Source organism: Urocitellus parryii, chromosome 15 (assembly GCF_045843805.1).
Source record: "Urocitellus parryii isolate mUroPar1 chromosome 15, mUroPar1.hap1, whole genome shotgun sequence".
In the NCBI taxonomy this organism is placed as follows: Eukaryota; Metazoa; Chordata; class Mammalia; order Rodentia; family Sciuridae; genus Urocitellus; species Urocitellus parryii.
The window spans coordinates 8,498,462-8,518,625 of NC_135545.1; the positions used below are offsets into that span (position 1 = coordinate 8,498,462).

A 20,164-nucleotide genomic window follows, 5' to 3' on the forward strand; every position below is an offset into this window, starting at 1 on the left:
TTCAGCCTGAGAGTCTTCAGTCCACTGTCCCTCTGTCTGCTTCCAGGCTGTTATTTATACACTCTATCAGTCGGGTGCATGTGAAAAATCTGCTCTGAAAACTCTTCAAATGCAAATAAATGAGAAAGAGTGGCTTTCTCAGGTCTCAGGGATTCATCAGTGGGGTTATTTTGCAGCACTTGCCAAGGCGTCCTGTCGTGCGATCATGTGGAGGTCATGAGGCTCATGTTCTCTGAATGAGTCCAAAACTGATCAACACAGTGAAACTTTGGACTACCAGTCACTATTTGTTTTTATACCAGTTAATTTGACAAAAAAAGTTAATGATTCTTTTGAATCATTACTGATTTTTTTTTGTTTTGTTTTTTTAACTTTTTAAAGTATGACTGGATTTAAAGTCCAATCTCAGTATCTCCCACAAGGTCCAATGCTGTGAACCTCAGCACAGCACAGAGGAATCATCATCATGACAGATGGCTACCTGTGGTTTGAAGGGTTACCTTTCCCCCATGTTGGTTGGAGCTGTGAAGGTCTAAAAGAAGCATGTACTAAATTTGTGATAAAGGAGGAAGATACAGTAATGGTGTCATACCCTAAGTCAGGTAAGGAAACTAGAAAGGAACTGTCCAGGAGAAAGGCAAGGGCTGTGTTCCTCACCTGCTCAGCAGATGGAGTTCATGACCTCTACAGCCAGTGAGCCCTGCTTGGGGGACGAAGGGGCAGTGCCCCAGGCCACCACCATTCAGACTAGGACACAGTGACATAAGTGCTCAGCAGGGATCAGCTAAGCTACTGCAGGAAGATACAGAAGTGAATCCTAATGACATCCAGGCATCTGTGTGGTGGCCTGGGAGAGGGGGTGGCAGAGAATGACCAGCGAGCACTTAAGGGTGAAATACCAGCTCCATAGAAATGAAAGAGGGAGTGGGAGGCCACAGGGTGAAGAGGGGGATTTTAGAGCAGGAGGGTCAGCATGGACAATGGCTGGGAATCAGACAGGAGCCTGAGAAATTCAAGGGACTGAAAGGACATGCATCATAAATCTATGTGGTGGGCCTGGGGGCAGGAGCATTGCAAACAGGGCGAGGATTGAGGCCAGTGTCCTTGGAAGGGGCACTGTGCTGGGAAGTCCCGGGAAAGGGGAACATATAAAACTGATCTCAGCAAACAGCCAAGAAAAGGTGGAGCAACCTAAAATCCTTTCATAGATGATTGTATAAACAAAATGTTGCATGTTGATACAATGGAATACAATTCAGCCATCACAAGGAATGTCTGACATCCTCTATAACACAGATCAATCTAAAGGGTCTTATGCTAAATGCAGTATGTTGGGCACAACATGACAAATTCTATAGGATTCCATTGGTGCAAAATACCTAGTGTATTCAAGTTTATAGAAACAAAAAGACAATGGTGGGTTCCAGGGGTTTTTAAATAGGGAAATGTTGTTAATGACCACAGATGAATGGTTTCTGGACATTAACTGAGCAAAATGAGGAATGTGCTTACCATTGCTTAGCACTATTTTGCTGCACTTAAAATGGGTAAGATGGTAAAGTTTATGTTTTGCATTTCATCCTATCATATCATTTTATCATATTTTTTTGTTCACAAGCCAGGTTGATATGAGTGACTATCACTTTTCTTTCCTTATCTAGGATCCCACTGGGTGATTGAAATTCTCTGTCTGATTCACTCCAAAGGGGATACCAAGTGGATTCAATCTGTGCCCATCTGGGAACGCGCACCCTGGTTAGAGACAGATGTGGGCTATAAAATGTTAAATGAGAGAGAGGGTCCACGGCTCCTGGCCTCTCACCTCCCCTTCCATCTCTTCCCCAAGTCTTTATTCACTTCCAAGGCCAAGGTCAGTGCCTAATGTTTGATCAATGCCTCTTTTCCCTTCTATGTGCCTAGATAACCCCTGCAGATCTTGCTGGGAGTCTGCTAATTGGTAAATTGGGTGAGAAATAACATTCTCAGATATGAGGTGTGGTTGACATGGCCACAACAAGACCACACTGAGGGCCAGGATGTGGACCATTACACAGATTACATTGTCAGATTCAGGAAAGTCACAGGCTAATGCCAGAATCTTAGAAAAACACTCTCCTGTGCAAGCAGAATTTATAATCTACACTGGATTATCCCAGCCTTGCAGCTCTTTAAGACGTCAGCCTGTATTAAATTAATAAAAGCCTCCTGCCAGGTAGGTGGAAGCAGAGAGGTCAGTGTTGTCCACATGGGGAGCAGAACACGCACACATTGATAAAGCATGAATCCAGGGGTGGCTCTGGACTGGTGGCCAGCTATGTCTCCATGGCAGCCCAGGGCACGCCACTGTGTTTTGTGATTAGCAGCCACTGCAGCCTCCCTCTGGCTGACAGAGGATCAGCACAGACCAGGGATCTGACATGCCACAGACTCTCTTTAGAAACACACCTTTTAAAAGTGTTTGTTGACTTCTGAAGTTTTTCATGGTTTTGTTTAAACAACACCAAGAAATCTAGAAAAATAATCTCCTGTCTTGGAAATGTCAAAAAGTGTCTAACAGTGAGGCTGCCTCAATAGACCCACTTCCATGTCTCCTGTTGGTTTCTTTAACCCCTTCCTGATTAAACTGAGATCTAAGGAGACACAAGACCTCCAATAACAACACCAGGGAAGTTGGTGCAAATAAAAAGTCAATTTCTGATGTTCAAGTACAAAATGGTGAGTGTGTGCGTTTGTGTGTGTGTTCACTAATCTTGAACACCAGCCTCTTCCTATGCACATACGTACACAGTTGGGAAACTATCACCCAGACCTGATTAGACTTTTCTAGTATCCAGAAAGTCTTCCCATGCTCTTCCTACCAGTCAGTGCCCCACACCTGAGGAAACCACTCCCTGCACTTCAGCTACAGATGACTTTTGCTTATTCTTGAATTTTGTATAAAGGCATTCATGCAATTTAGATGTCACATCTGTGACATTCCTGGATGGTCTTGAGTGTGAGAATGACTGTGTGTTGCTATGAATCGGAATATACCAGAATTGATTAACCCATTCTGCTGTTAGTGATCATCCTGGGATAGCACACACACCCCTCCCCACTTACCATTTAAACCTATCCAGCTGCTTCCCATGTGGAGTCGACTAATATCCCAGAAAGAAGAGACAAGGTCTTCCTCTTCTATTCCTGCACATGAATATGTAATAGGGACGTTAAGGTATTTCATTAATGAATGTTATAATTAATTCATTAAAGGAACCCATTGATGTTTATTAGTAGAGCTTAAGTAATAACTGCCTGGATACAGATCGAGGCGGGAAATGACCAATTGAGGCTGATTTTTCATTCCTCATTTTTCCTTAATTCAAGGTGATATATGTTATGAGAAATCCCAAAGATGTTCTTGTGTCAGGTTATTATCATCGGACTGTGACAAAACTGAGTAAGAACCCAGAGTCACTGGAACAATATTTTCAATGGTTCTTGGAAGGAAACGGTGAGTGTTCTGTGACAGATTTGCTTCCTCTAGTCTCCTGGCCTTTCTCCGACTTTTGTGAAATCCCTTTTGAATTCTCTTTCTGTATCCTTTCCACATGTTAGGAAAACAGACAACCCTTGACTTTGTGAGTCTGGCTTGTTTCAGTTATCATGCTGTTCTCCAATCCACCCATTTTCCTGCAGATGACATAATTTCGTTCTTCTTGACGACTGAGTAAGACCTATCATGTGATGTGACATAGTTATATGTCTGTCCTTCAGTCAGGGGACACCCAGGGTGGTTCCATACCGTAGCTGCTGGGAGTTGAACTGCTACCAACATGGGTGTGCCTGTCACTGTAGTGCGCTGACTTTCATTCCTTTGGGTAAATACTATGGAGCTCTGTGACCAGATCACAATGGTGGCTCCATTCCTAGTCTTTTGAGGAAACTCCACACGGATTTCCATGTGGTTGTGCTAATTTCCAATCCCAACAGTGTGTAAGTGCTCCCTTTCACTCCCATGCCTGCCAGAATTCATTATTACTTTGTTATAGTGTTCTTGGTGATTGCCATTCTAACTGGAGTGAAGTTGTTAAAAATGTTGGAATTTTTTTTTTCATAAAATTTTTGGCCATTTTCTTTCTCCTTTTGAAAATGATCGTTCATTTGCCCACCTACTCATTGGATTATTTGGTTTTGGTGTTAAGACTTTTGAGTTCTTTATATATTCTGAATGTTAATCCTCTTTCAGAAAAGTAGCTGGCACAGATATTCCCCCATCCCAAAGTCCTCTCTCCTCTGTCTTGATTCCTTTGCTGTTCAGAAGCTTCTTAACTTGATGCCATTCAGCAATTCTTGGTTTTCCTTCCTGAGCATAGAAGTCTCTGGAGTAGCCGAGCCTGCACCTATATGTTGGAATGCACGTGCTGTTTTCTGCTAGTCCTTGTAGTGTTTATGGTCCAATCCTGTGTTTTTTCATCCGCTTTGAGTTGAGTTCTGCAGGATTTCACTTCATTCTTCTGCATGTAGCTATTTAGATCCAAGCAGCAATTATTAGACTGGCTATGTTTTCTCAGTATTGGCTTCTGGTGTCTTTGTTAAGAGTCAGATGATCCCATCTGTGTGGATTGTCTCTGTATCTTCCATTCTCACCCATATGGTCTATGTGTCTGTCTTTACAGTTACAATTTTTTGTTACTATTTCTCCTTAGTATGATTTGAGACTGAGAAGAATTTAAAACGTGATTAACTTCAGCACTATTCGTGTGTGTGTGTGTGTGTTGGGGATTAGACCCAGGGCCTTGCCTACGCCAGTCAAGTGCCCTACCACTGAGCCACACACCAGCACTTCACCATAGGTCATACTGCTGAGAAAGGCTTTGGATTTTTGTTTGTCATTTAATTTGGGGATTGTTTCTTCTATTTCTGTGAAGAATGTCTTTGGTATTTGATGCGGATTTCATTGAATCTGTAGAATTCTTTGGGTAATATGGCATTTTTGATTCTGGTCATTTAAGAATATGGAAGGGCTTTTCACCTTCTAGTGTCTTCTTCAGACTCTAGTTTCTCAGGTTTCTGCAGGAGGTCTTCCTCCTCTTTGGGAAGATTTTGCTTAGGACTTTTGTGTTGTTGTCTGTTTCTTTTGGTACTAGCCAGGGATTGAAGTCAGGGTCGATCGACCATTGAGACATACTCCCCCCTTTTCTGATATTTTATATAGAGACGGGGTCTTGCTGAGTTCCTTAGAACCTCACTAAGTTGCTCAGGCTGATTTTGAACTTGCCAACCTCCTGCCTCAGGCTCCCAAACTCCTGGGTTTATAGGTGTGCACCACTGCACCTGGCTACCTAGATATTTTTTGAGACCATTTTAAATGAAAAGCATTCCTGATTTCTTCCTTAGCAGATTCATTATTAAGAAGAATAGTTCTGGATTTCGATGTGGTGATTTTGTATCCTTCTACTCTGCGGAGTTGGTCATCAATTCTACAAGTGTTTGGGGAGAGCTTTTTGGGCATTCAAAGCATGGTACCCCATCATCTGCAAACACTGATAATTTGGCTTCATTCTTTCCTACTTGTATTTTCTTGTCCTTTTCTTTTTTCCTTCTCTTGCCTGCTTTCTCTGACTAGAGTTTTAAGAAGTTTATTGAATGGGAGAGGTGACAGTGGACATCCTTGCCTTGTTCTGGATTCAGGAGCAAAAGCTTCCAGTTTTCCCAGGTTAGCATGATGTTGGCTTTGGGCTTGTCACAGATAGCCTTTAGGATGCTCAGCCAAAATCTTTTGATGTGGTAAAATACATTTCTGAGTTTACATACGGTGTACCCACCTTACATCCCCACAATGAAATCAGCACGTTGTGATGTATGATCTTACAGTGTTAATACAACATGTCTTGAGTTTAATCTTAATGTTGAATAGGATTTTCTAATATTTCAATAAGGTTTTCAGTATCTGTGTTCATGAGGAATATTGGTTTGTTGATTTCTTACTTTATATGTCTTTGTCTGATTTGGGTATCAGTATGATAGTGGCTTCATAGAACGAATTCAGGAATCTTTCCCTCTCTAGGTCATTACCTAATTTGAGCAGCATTTGTCAATTATACATGAATCAAGGTGTCAGGGTGTGAAGAGTGACATGGACAGTCCAGCTTCTGTTTTGGCAGTGTATAACCTGCACCCATGTGCCTACCCGGCAGTGTCCTATGGATCATGGTTCGAGCACATTCGTGGCTGGATGTCCATGAGAGACAGGGAGAATGTCCTGCTGCTGAGTTATGAAGAGCTGCAGAAGGTGAGCCCCCTTCTCAAGGGTCAGCACCTCGTAGCCCTGATTGCTACCCCTGACATCCCTGGTCCTCAGGGTCTCCACTCCACCTTTCCTGTTACAGTGTCGCCTCCCAGAGGTCAAGAAGAGTAGTGAACTTTGATCTCCATGGCTCTGCTTTTGCCTGACCCTCCCCAAGCTATTTTAAAGCCCGATGGTTATTCAATGTCAGTTAAGGATTAGTCTTTGGGGGATTTTTCTCCTTGCTCGTGTTGCAAGGACATTCTCTAGACGTCCAACACCTGCCTTTGGGGTGTCCTGAGCTCAGCCTCCCTGGGAAGACCCTGTTGATCTTCACGTCACCACATACTTCACTCCCTCTGCTGGCCCCTTGCTCTTTCTTCCTCCATCTGGCACCCATTTCAGTCTTTTCCCATTTTGAGATGTCATCCTCTCCTCTTCCTCCCCCACACCCCTCCTAACAAATCTGTTCCCATTTCCCGTCTCTGCTGTCCTTCCCATTCAGAGCATCACTCTTGATTGTTCACATTGTAGGACCCAAGAAGCGCCATAGAGAGGATCTGTCAGTTCCTGGGAAAGAAGTTAGATCCAGAAGAACTGGACTCCGTCCTCAAGAACAGCTCCTTCCAAGTCATGAATCAAAACAAGATGTCCAACTTTGAAATACTGTCTGAAACTTTCACTACTAAGAATTTCAAAATTACTAGAAAAGGTAAAATGCTGTGGTTTCACAAAGTATGAGAACACTCGGAGGGCATTCTGTGTTCACCGCCTGACACTAAAGGTGAAGGAGTGGGACCTTTTCAACTTTAACCATTCATGGCCCAGAGCCTCTCGTGCCCTTGTGGGAAAGCTGTGTTCATGGGACTGGGGTGGGCTGCAGGTACCTGGAGAAGGTTGACTCAGTCTTGGGAAGGAGGGGGGTTCTGGAGATGGGGGTGTCTGGGCCACTCCACTGGTGACTTACCATAGAGAACTGCCCTAAAGAGAGAGATAACAAAAAAAGACCAAATTGGAGAAAATGGGGAGTGGGTCATTTGCTCTGAGACATTGTAAGGCCTCTTTTCTATGAGGAAAGATGAATCATATCTACACATTTGGAATCAGGCCTATTGAAAATATCTGCTCCGAGTAGTGGCAGAACCTGTTTTTCCCAAATTAACGTGCACCTGGAATGGTAAACCTTGGAATCAATATAGCAAATCCTTCAAAGGATATTCAATAGGTCAGGATTCCTGCCACAGAGTGCCTGGAGCAGAGAGCCATAAAACAGAGGACTGGGCCAGGGAGGTAGGCGAGAGCCCATGCCTAGCAGAAGAAATCAATAAAGATGCTTCTACTAATGAAGATACCAATGAAAGTGGGAGTAAGAATGAGTGGCTATAGGAGAGCCATTACATATTAGAAATTCTGCTACTTGATATTCATTTGGGTACAGGGTTTCTGTTCTCACAATTAAAAGTCTCAAGGGTCACTTCTGTTGAACAGGGCTAACTGGGCTGCACGAAATAACCACACAAGAGTCACAAATACCTTTTTCACTGGGGTCGCTGTGACGGCTCCTCTGACCCTAAGGGTCCACAGGAAGAGAGAGAGTGAGAGCACACACTGTTCCTCTTATTGAGGAAAAGCTATTCAAGTGAGGCAAGGGGTCTGGTTTCAGGGGCTGAGTATCTTCATGATGTCCACTGTCAGCAGGTGGACTGACACCTGGGTAGGCCTCACCCAAGGGCACAGTAGGATAAGGGGACACACACAAGGCACTTCCATGGAAGATTCTATCTTAAACAGGTCAAGGGGTAATATCACAAAGGAACAGGTGAGCGTAGCTTCACCCATGGGGCTGTAGCAAGACACACCCATGCACCAGACACTGACCCTCGAACCCAAGAAGGGTGGGGAAAGCTCTGCCACATTTCTGTGACTGAGCGCCTCAGCACCCAGCTGGGGAGTGTGACTTAATATGTGCAAGGTTGGTCTCCCACATTTGGGTGTATTGTTTATAGGTGTATGTTAGTTTAGATGTCATATTTATTTCATTAATTAATTAGTTTGGGCTGGTAGGTCAAATTTAACTTATGTCATATATAATACTGTGACCACATAAGTAAAGGGTATGGCTTACGTCCATATCTTTAGCTTTCCATCCACCCACCACTCAAAAACCCCTTGTCTGGAAAATAGGGTATTATGCTGCCGGGTTTCTGTTCTCTCGACTAAAAGGCTCAGGGGTCACTCTAGTTAAACTGGGCTAACTGGGCTGCACCCATGGGGCTCTAGCAAGACACACCCATTTCTGTGACTGAGTGCCTCAGCACCCAGCTGGGAAGTATAACTCAGTCACCCGTAAGGTTGGCCTCACACATATTCCCTCTTTCTTAATATATAAAAAAAAGAATGTAACTGGGAAATTTTCTTTCTGTCACTTGGCTCTTGGTCCAAGGTCATCACAATCTGCTATTGAAACACAAAAAGAATTAGCAGAAAACATATTATCTTCCTAACAGTCAACACAATAATCTGGATTATTATTACCTTGCCAAACACTCATCAGAAGATTCTTAATCTTTTTCCAATTTTATTGGGACACATTGTTTTTGGCCATAGTAACAGACATTTTCATTGCCATGGCATTTAGGCCTCTCCATAAACCATAGAGCAAAGGGCTCACTCACATTATTCATTATACTGTCTTCTAGAACATCATTACTTAGTTCTCATCCTTCCATCAGCACTTATCTGACCATGAAGGAAGTTGGATGTAATTTAAGTCAAACATTAAGAAAATCCATACATTGTAAGTGTTAAGACATAGCCACAAAGGCCGAAATTGAATAAGCAAGGAATAATAATTAAAGTAGTCACTTTAGGGATTATGAGACCAGCAGTTTGTCTAGGTCTGGTTAATTGACATACAACTGTTTCAAAGCCTGAATATTAACTTCAGCATATTATAGTTCTGAAATATTACCTGGTAATAATTAATGAGGCAATAAGTTGTATTCTTATAGGCTACAGGATATTTATCATTTTTTCTCTTCACTCTCATATTTAAGGAGTTAATTAGGTCTGTCAGTAATACAAATACCCTTGGAAAAACCTATTTTAATAATCTTTCCCACAATTTTCCATAAAGGTAAATGTAGTCTTAGTCACTAAAGTCCAGCATAATTGGCTGGCTTGGGTTTTTTATCTGCTGTCTAGCATAAGTTTCTGTCACTGGTGTGGTCAATTTGCTGCTCAGCTATTTGGCTACGGGAGCTGGTGATAACTGGCTGGTGACAAACCTCAAGTCAATGTCCAGTAGCTCAGTTTCTTTTTGGAATGTACACAACTGTTACAGGGTTTGAGTGGGGCGTGCCTGTCAATCTACATAGCAAGATAATATCCATAGGCCAATCATCTTCTGCCTAGTGTAACCATACTGTGAGGAAACTCTATATGCTCAGCTGTTAGTTGCAACTGAAGGCTATTCTAACATTTTCTTCTCTTCTATTAAATTTATTGTCAAAGAAGAACCCTGATGAGAAAAGAAAGGAAAAGGAAAAGCATAGAAAAAATTGGGAACCAAGAAAGAGAAAAGCATCCAGACATGGCCCATTCCTGTAGCTGCAGTTGTCTCCTGCTGTGCTGAGCAGGCAGTCACTGTTGACTAGTCTCTGTCACTAGGGTTCTGATCTGAGCTGGATGTGGGGAGCAAAGCAGCCATGGGGCAGGAGACCTCTCTCAGAAGGGGAGAAGAATTAGGCCTTTGCACAGGTGGGGGGTGAGGTTCTTTGCCTCACCTCTGTTGGCCCCCAAATTTTCTCCTGATGGCCCCTCTGCGACTGTGCCTGTCTTAGGTTGTCCCTCCCTTGAGGAATCTTACCCGTCACTGGCTAACCAGCCATCCTCCGGGGCCAAACAGGGTGATGTGGAGTGTGCATGGCATCATCCCCAAGATGGCTCTCTGTCACCTAGATAGATAATGCCCTGTGGCCTCCACGCCAGCATTTACCCTGGGATCAGCAAACTCAGGTTTCTTCTCCATGGAGGACCCAGCTCACAGCACTGGGCTGGTGGGGCTGCGTTCAGGAAGGAAGGAGACAGGCCATAGACAGACAAACAGTAATATAGTGACAAAGCTGAGAGACACAGTTGAAGAGAGATCCCTCATACAGAACTGGCCCTTAATTGGTGTTACTCACATCTGGTCCATAGCTGCTCTCCATATGGATGCGGAACAATCCGTTATTTCAACACTGTCTTTTTCTCAAAAGATACTTCCAGACAGTCTCTTTACCATAGAGTCAATAACTGACCATTACAGTCAGGACAATTGATTTAGTTTCATGGGTGGACTTTCCAGTCCTCACTGCAAGACATATTAAAGGTGGACCTGGGAAATGGGTCCATGCAAGTCTTTTCATAATTTTTATTTACCTGACAAGCTCGTGAAGCTGCATGGCTATAAGCTCTATAGCTGGAAATTGACCTTCCTGGGCCAGGTTTCTCAGTCAGTATCATGATGACTGGTTTAAACTCTCCTTTGATATCTGATTTAATTTACTGAATCATGTTCAGTAACATTAAGTCTCTCAATATTACAATTTAAGAAAAAGCTTTTAAAGTGTTTTGTAAAATCTAGTGTCTCTCTGGGAACCTGTATTCCCCCTTTTCCTTATTTAATAAAATTGAGTAAAGGCTTGACATAATTCATAGTATTATTAGTTTAAGTTATAGATAATAGTACAAGTATTTAAATGATTAAGAACAGATTTACCTTTTATTGATTATTAAAATTTTTTAATATAATATAGACTAGTCGATCCATCCTAACAATTTAGAAAGAATCCTCAATCTTTTTGAGAGAAGGTCTCAAAATCTCTATGTTTTAGATTATACTTTAAATAGGTATCTCTTAATTGCCTTTAAAAATATGATTAAGGTTATTTTTGTGAAGGGAGCAGTGTATAAATCTTACTGTATTTTTTATGGACAATAGATCTAGTCAGAGAACTTATATCAATGAATTTTTTTTAAGTTTGTAAACTTTATTGTTTAAAATTAATATATAACTTTAATTTGGAGAACCTTAGTCTTAATAAAATGTTTTTTTTTTAATTTTATAATTATCTAACAAACAAAATATGTAAAAATTAGTATCTCAGTGTCTTAGAATCAATCAATTTTAGTCTCTAAGGACAGTTGTTAAAATCAGGATTTAAGTTAGTAGTTCAATATACTTAATGTTTAATCAACAATGTGAATTTATTTACCAAAATTAATCTTTGTCTTAAACAGTAAGAATTATTAGGCAATAAGGATCTTTCTTAAAAGAAATAAACTTACATTTTAATAGGTGCTTATCATGTCAAAATATGGACAAAATCTTAGCTCACATTAGTATAGTTAAATTAGGAAAATAGCCTGAAATACCCTTAAATTAATTATAGTCAGTTTAGTATATATAAATCTCTTTTTTATTCGTTCTAACTTTTTACATCATCTGTTTAGATAACAATATACAAATCTTTTTTACTTAGGAAAATACTTTTATCATTGAAATATGAATATAAAGACCTTGTTTTACCCAAAGATGATTTCTTTTTTCTGTTTAGGATCCATGTGTGCTTTTTCTTTGTTGGAGCATCTTTTTCTTTTAGAAAATTTTTTTGGTTATACTTTGGAACAATTTCTGAAAACCTTAGAATCTATAAACAAATTATTATACTTTGATAAGAAATATCAATGAAAATATATTTAAAATCCTTAGATATTTTGTAGACATGATTATAATTATTTATCATCTTATGAGTTTGAACAGTAACTTTGAGAATTAGAAACTACTTGAAGATTGTATTTCACTTAAAAGCAAATTTATAGTAAACACATTTATCTCAAATATCTGTAACTGAAAAGGCAGAGTATCTGATAAATGTAAATATAAAACATAAATTATGGGTTTTCTGTTGAAGAAAAACAATTAGGCAAATATATATTAACTAATCAATTAGGCATGTGCTAATTATTTTATAGATTAACAAATATAGGTTATCTAGATATCTAAAAAATATATATTAAGAATAAGAACATAACTTATAATTGTATTAACTTTGTGTAACCACGTGGTCTTAAAATATTTGGATCCATTTTAATTTATTTTTAACTAGGAGTGCACTCTTCTATGTGACGTCACTTGATGTAACTGAAATAAGATCCTTGAGTATACATATTTGTTTTTTATAGTTAGGAATGAGAATAAGGATTTTTTGGTCATCACAGGAACATTGCCAGCTTTGTTCCTGTGGCAAGCAAATGCATCCTCATAACCTCCAAAATTAAAAGGAAAATATAAAGAAGCATGTTTGATATCTCTCATCAATAGAACATTATTTAGTAACACAACTATAGAGAAAAGTCAGGTTATTTAACTCAGAACTAACTTAAATTTAGGGCTGCAACATAGAAACCTGTGAAATTAAATTTTGTCTGAAAAAGATATATTTTGTTAGCATTTACAGGTAGGCATTCTTAAAAATACAGGCTCTGAACAGCTCCGGTAGAAATCTGAAACACAGTAGTACAGGTTAGTGGCTGGAAGGCGGGACTAGATGTCCTGAGTGACTGTGGAAGAACCAATCGGAAGCCTGCGAAAGTGTGGGAGGTGGGACCAGGAAGCCCACTCTTCCGGCCAGGCACCTCCTGGTTACCATGGTGATGCAAACAACATGGAGTCCACTGCCCATTTTCGGGGCAAAAGTTCCCCAAGTTTTCCTAGCCGATTGCATTTTGTTTGATATTGTCTGCATTTTCCCCCGCTTGGCCAAGATCTTACTGTGGTAGCAGCTTGTTCTGTCTCTGAGACCTGCGGTTGCAGCTCCTGTACATCCTGCACTTTTTTCTGTGGCATGTGGGTGTTCCAAAGGTTTTTCAGCAGCAAATGCTAGCATTACCATCAGATCTTAAGTTAGTCTGTGTTTGGCATTTAGGTCAAGTAATTCAAGGGTTAAAAGCACTGCTGGCCGCAGGGGCTAGGACCCCATAGCAAGCAGCAAGCAACTGCTAAAGTCTCTTGTCCCCAGTGGCTGAGTTACAGACATTCTGATTCACAGGACAATCATGAAGTAAAAAGGTCCCTACATACTTTCTGAGTATTGACCAAAAACAATAGAAAATTGAAACTTATTTTTCTCCAGGTAAACATCACATTTTCTCTCCCTTTTTCTCACTCTCCTAGAGCAAACTTCTAGAACATAAAGGCCAAAAAAATCTCTCTTTTTTTTAAAGCTTTTTTTTTTATGTGATGCTGAGGATCTAACTCAGGTTCCGCCCATGCTAGGCAAGCACACTACCACTGAGCAACAATCCTAGCCCCCCAAAAAATCTTTTATAAAGATTTATAAAAAAAAATTTTTAAAAATCCACAAAAGCGCGCTTTCGATGGAGAGGACTCAACAACATAGCCCATCAATCTCTTAATAACTATATTTATTTAGAGTCTCTACAATTATACCCCAATATTAAAAATTTTAACGTCACAGATTTTCCTTTTGTCTAATTCAATTACTTTCTACAATTCTGCCCACAATACTCTGCAGTCCTAAGCATGCTTAACTTCTGCAGAGAACTTTCAACTTCACTAACTTTCTTTAATATTTAAATTGGAGTCCTCTTAGGAGCCAGCATTTGTCACCTTTGTCCTGGTGGCTTAAAGACACAGACCTTTCAGCCCACATTGGAGGCCAATTGCCGGGTTTCTGTTCTCACGACTAAAAGGCTCAGGAGTCACTCCAGGTAAACTGGGCTGACTGGGCTGCATGAAATAACCACACAAGAGACACAAATACCTTTTTCTTTGGGGTTGCTGTGATGGCTCCTCTGACCTTAAGGGTCCACAGAAAGAGAGAGAGAGAGAGAGCCAGAGCACGCACTGACCCCTTTTATTGAGGAGAAGCTATTCAAATGAGGCAAGGGGTCAGGTTTCAGGGGGCTGAGTCTATCTTCATGATGTCCACTGTCAGCAGGCTGACTGACACCTGGGTAGGCCACACCCAAGGGCACAGTAAGAGAAGAGGACACACACAAGGCACTTCCATGGAAGATTCTATCCTAAACAGGGCAAGGGGTTATATTACAAAGGAACAGGTGAGCATAGCTTCACCCATGGGCTGTAGCAAGACACACCCATTTCTGTGGCTGAGCGCCTCAGCACCCAGCTGGGGAGTGTAACTCAGTCACCCCTAAGGTTGGCCTCCCACATTATGCTAGTATATTACTTTTTATTTGTTTATCCTTCAAACATTTGTTATTGAGTATATACTATGTCATTCCATTAAGTACCAATTCTTAGGTAATTTGTAAAAATGATTTCATATCCTGATATCTCAGAAATGCATACCATATGCACATTGAGAAAGGAAGTACAGGGGCTGGGGTGGTGGCTCAGAGGGAATGTGCTCCTCTAGCATGCCTGAGGCACTGGGTTCCTTCCTCAGCACCACACAAAAATAAAATAAAGATATCATGTCCACTTATAACTAAAAAAATAAAATATTTTAAAAAGGAAGTACAGAACGAATCATGTTTGATCATTGCTATGAATGAGGATGGAGATGTAGGGTTCTGAGCTGAGAGCCCCACTGAGTCACTGCACTGGAGTAAACATATGAGTGAGGCCAATGGACAGAGGTGGAGGTGTCTGCTAGGACAGCACTCTGGGGTAAGGAGCAGGAAAGGTAAACACCCTGAGGAGGGGGCAGCCTGGCATGTCTGAAGCTCAATCAGAAGACTGTGTCATGGAGCCGAGAGCAAATGGGCAGTCCCAGGGATGGAGTCCCAACCAACAAGGACCCTAAACCTAGAGCCTCAAAGCACCAGGGAACTTGGCTGATGGAGACTGGACGTCCTGGGAGACTCTGAGCCACAAGGGACTGGAGCCACGGGCTCTGGGAATGGATCCACGTGGTGCCACGTGCAGAAGAACTTCTCACAGGGATTGGCCAAAAGCAGAGAGACTATGTGTGACCTGCTCTCATCACACAGCTCAGAAATTCTTTTAGCTTGAGCCAAAGTGCTACAAAGAGAAGTGGTCAGCCTTAGTTATATTCCAGATGTTCTGATTTTATACCCAACATCGCTGCTTGTGGATTCTGTGCAGGATGGTTTGGGAGAGCAGGGCAGTCAGGACACACTTTCCAGACAGGGAGAAGGGGAAATGCACATGGTGGCCAGGCAGGAGAAGGCCTCACCAATGACCCAGGGGTCACTCTGCTGTCTTGACAGAGCAGGGAGGAGGTCTCCATCTTAAGACCTCTCCCTAGATCTGATCTGCATCTACTTCATGTTTTCCAGGCATCTGTGGGGACTGGAAGAATCACTTCACAGTGGCCCAAGCTGAAGCCTTTGATAAAGTTTACCAGGAGAAGATGGCAGGTTTCCCCAAAGAGCTGTTCCCATGGGAGTAACCTCTGACAGATCCAGGATCTTCCATGGTCACTGTGATGATTTTCCTGTCCTGGGACATGTATACATCTTGATGGTTCTTAAGATAAAACACATTTCTAAAAGGAAGGGGGAAGGAAGGTTAGGTAACATAAAGAGCCAGTGAAATATAAAATGATAGATGAGAAAAAGGAAGTCTAGTCCTATAGAGAAAGGACAATGGGAGAGGGAGGGTCCTGGCGGGGAAAGTGGGATCATGCACTGAAATGGATTCCCATGCACCAAGGAGTTTTTCCAAATGAACCCAACATATGTAAACGCACAAAGCTGTGATAAAAAATTAAAAATGTGCTTCTTCATTCTGGAGTCTTGAATCATACATTCTTGTTTCTCTGATCACTTGCTTGTAAAAATTACTGGGACTTCAATATTCACTTCATCACATCCTAGCCCTTAAAATAGTCTTTGTAGTATTTCAAACACACAGATGCTTACAAACATAATATGAATATTACCCACCAAGGTGTCTACATTTAAATGAAGAAATACAATTCAGGAGTAGTTAAGGTTCCTTTTCTGTCACATGTATCACCAGCATTTATGATGATGATGATGTAGAGGAGTATAATTTCCAACGTACATTTGTTTTAATTCCTGGTGTGTGTTACAGCATCAATCAAAAGTGGAATGAATAAAACTTTTAATACTTACATAAATGGTGAATGGTGCAATATATTCATAGACTCTCATTTCTACTCAGCATTTAAGAAATGGTTTTATGTGAGCTGACATGTATAGAGTCGTTCCAAATTAAATTGAGACTTGGGACACAGTTGAGTCACCTGTTCTGCTATAAATGACTCTGGGTTTGTCCCTCACCAATTCTCCCACATTTAAAGCAGTGTCTGGAAGGATGAGAAAAACAAAGGTAGGAGGTGTCCTAGGACGTACCTTTAGTACTGACTGGTAACTTACTGGCCTGTTATGGGTGATACTAAATATTTCTCCAATAATCTTGTAATAAATGTAATATTTAAATAAACTCTTTTTCTACTGCCTGCTTTGAGTTTGGTGTGAAATTCACAAATTTGGAAGACATGCAGCTGAGATATATAGTATTGGTCTCCCATTTCAAGGTGTTGAAGACCTTGAATTTGAACAAAAACTTTTTAACTGCTAGAAAAAGGCATGGGGTCATGACTCTGACATATAGTGACAGGCATTGATTTCCTCAATAATACACCTAAAATTTAGAAAATAGAACAAAGATTAACCGAAAGATACCAAATTAAAAGATTCTGCACAGCAATGCAAGTATGTGAAGTAAGATACTAAAGAATGGGAGAAGATCTTTGTCAGCTATTCTTCTGACAGAATGTAATAAGAACTCAAAAAAAAAAAACACCAAAAAAAGAATTATTTTTAAATACATGACAGTGGAATGCATTACAATTCTTATAATCAATTAATTATTTAAAAAACCATGATTTTGCCAATCAATACATGGGCAAATAACATTTTCCACTAGAAGAAATACAGATGGCCCACAAATATATGAAACAATATTCAATATTCTTATCAATCAATGTAATGCAAATAAAAACCAATAAGAATTTATCTTCACTTAGAATGTTAAGTATCAATAATAATAATAAATTCTGGTGATGGCATGGGAGAAGGGAAGTTTAGGCACTGTTGGTGCAATTAGAAGTTAGCACAACCAGTATGAGGATAGGAATGGAGATTCATCAAACACTAGGAAGGGTACCACCACATTCCCCAGCTCTATCTGTGGTATTATTCAAAAGAATACCAGTCATTATACTATACCACAGTTCATGCACACCCAAGTTTATACCAGTGAGAGTTACAATAAGCAAGTTAAGGGAATAAATTTGTCAACTGATGAGTGCATAATAAATGAGGTATATATTCATCAGGAAGCTTTGTTCAGCCATAAAGAGGAACAAAGTTATGCCATTTGCAGGAAAATGGATAAAAATGGAAAACATTTTTTAAGTATAATAAGACAGACTTAGAAAGACAATGGTCATATATTTCATATCATATGTAGAAGGTTGAAGGAAAAAAGAAAATAGCAGAGACAGTACAAAGGTAAATGAAAGAGACAGGAGAGTCTTGGGAATGAATCACAGAAGGGAGGAGTGGGTGGAAGGGGAAAGCTTGGTCCAGCAGTGAAGCAGACCTCATTACGCTCTGCGCATGCATGAAGACATCACCACAAGCCCAAGTATTCTGTGCAATCCTAATGCACAATAGATCCCTCCGTGTGGGCTGCTTGGATAACTCTTTCCAATGCCTTTATGTTCGCGATGTGGGAAGGTTTTCCAATTGCTCATGGAAATACTTAAACAAATACACATATTTTGTTTATACTATGTTTAGTTTGATAGAAATCCCTGTGATGCTGTTTTAATGAAATAGAATTTGATTGTCAATTCTGCCGCTGAGTAATATCATAATTTTAATTACTAATTTTACAGATGCTCTCTCTGTGGTCATCTCTCTGGGTTCAACGGTTAACTTCTATATTTACTGTACAGTGAACACTGCTTTGTGCCCTACTTTCCTTTACATAAAGCAATTAAAATAGAAACTTACTCATAAATTGGTTGTACTATACATGATACAATGTGGCAAGCAATAAAACAATATCTAGCTCATACTGAGTGCTAAGAAAATGGTTTATTTAGCATTGTTGGCAATCTTGCTCCTATTACTACAACCAATAACAATAAAATGAACATTGTGCAATGATTCTTCTACTAAAAAACAAAACCCCCAAACTTCATACAGCATGCAAATGTATGAATGCAATTTATTGATGGAGAAACTTTGCCCTAAAAGTTTATCAAACATTCTAAGTTCTTCCTGCTGGTAAATATGTGTTGGGGATCAAAATTTCATGTCATCTTATTCTGGCATGAGCTAAGTCTTATGACAACATTGTTGTTGTGTAGACAGAATTTACTGATTTTGTTAACCAACTACACTCTTTGTAGGTCTTGGTATCTATCCAGGTAAAACTGTATTTTAATTATGGAGAGTGAACAGTGTTGATGCCTAGTGGATTCCTCCATAAAAGCATGTGAGAACAATTACTGAGATTTATATTGTGCATAATTTTGTCTGGACCCTTTATATTGGATGAACAGCTTGGCTGGGTATAGAGTTGTTGGTGCAGAGGTAGGGTTGGCTCAGTGGTAGAGCACTCATGGAGCATGTGTGAGGCCCTGGGCTCGGTCCTCAGCACCACATAAAAATCAATAGATAAAATAAAGATATTGTGTCCAACTACAACTAAAAAATAAATGTTAAAAAATTATTGGTGCACACACTTATATGAATAGTTTCATAGCATTTCCCTCATATTTATCTGCCAATGAATGTTGGTGTGACATATTCAATAATCTGATAAAATTGGTAGCTAAATGTCTGTTAAGTGTTGAATGGAAAAATAGAGTGTGACACATATAAGTAATGCAATCTGGTCAGTCTAAGAAAGGCATGCAATGCTATTTCTTATGGCAGCATGAATGGACTTGCAGGACATTATAAGTGACATCAATCAGTCTCAGAAAAGCCCATACTACACTTGTAATGGCATATAGAAAAGATGACATCGGAACAGCAGATGGTAAGGGATGGTAAGGAGCAGAGGACGAGGAAGTTTGGTCAGTGGGTACGGTTTTACAGGGAGATTGGAGAAATATGTCCTGGTGTTCCATGGCACAGTGTGCCATATGGTCAACAATAATGCACCATATGTGTCCAATTAGTTAGAAGTTAGAAGTAAGGGTTATTTATAACTTTGTCCTTTGGGAAAGCTTAGAGTTCTCAGGTGCTTCAAGCTACATACTTTTACTTGGATATGAATCAGCATTGACTATTTAGGGTAAATGTTTCCCTTTAATGTTTGCTCTATGGATATATCAGGATAAGATCTTTTTTTTTTTTTTACTTCTTTCATACATGAAAATAGTGGAATGCATTATCTTTGTTATCATATGAATTTTCTCTTGTTGAGAAAATTTGGATTTTTTTTAGAAATTGCAATTATTTCTATGTCTATCTTCTATATATAATCATTTTCTAAAAGGGTGTTTATTTATTTTTTTTTAGAGAGAGAGAGAGAATTTTTAATATTTATTTTTTAGTTCTCGGCGGACACAACATCTTTGTTGGTATGTGGTGCTGAGGATCGAACCCGGGCTGCATGCATGCCAGGCGAGCGCGCTACCGCTTGAGCTACATCCCCAGCCCAAGGGTGTTTATTTTTAAACATAGTTTTCTTTTCTTCTTGCATCACTATGTCTATATCCCTTCTTAAATTTGATGATTGTGATTATGGTGGCAGTCCTTTGAATCACATCTTCATTTATGATGAATTTTAGTGCTTTTACCTGTTTCTAACATTAGTTCTATAGGTTTCTGCATAATATCCTTCTGTTG

The 20,164-nt window shown here is 40.1% G+C and overlaps 1 protein-coding gene across 1 annotated transcript; it reads left to right on the forward strand.

Annotated features, from left to right (window-relative positions):
* Positions 1 to 466: 466 nt before the first annotated feature.
* On the forward strand, positions 467 to 15,714 carry LOC113177974 (sulfotransferase 2A1-like). The gene is made up of 6 exons (XM_077793343.1): positions 467 to 602; positions 1,662 to 1,870; positions 3,367 to 3,493; positions 6,180 to 6,274; positions 6,803 to 6,980; positions 15,602 to 15,714. Exons 1-6 carry the CDS (start codon positions 467 to 469, stop codon positions 15,712 to 15,714), a joined length of 858 nt encoding a protein of 285 aa, XP_077649469.1.
* The last annotated feature ends 4,450 nt before the right edge of the window (positions 15,715 to 20,164 follow it).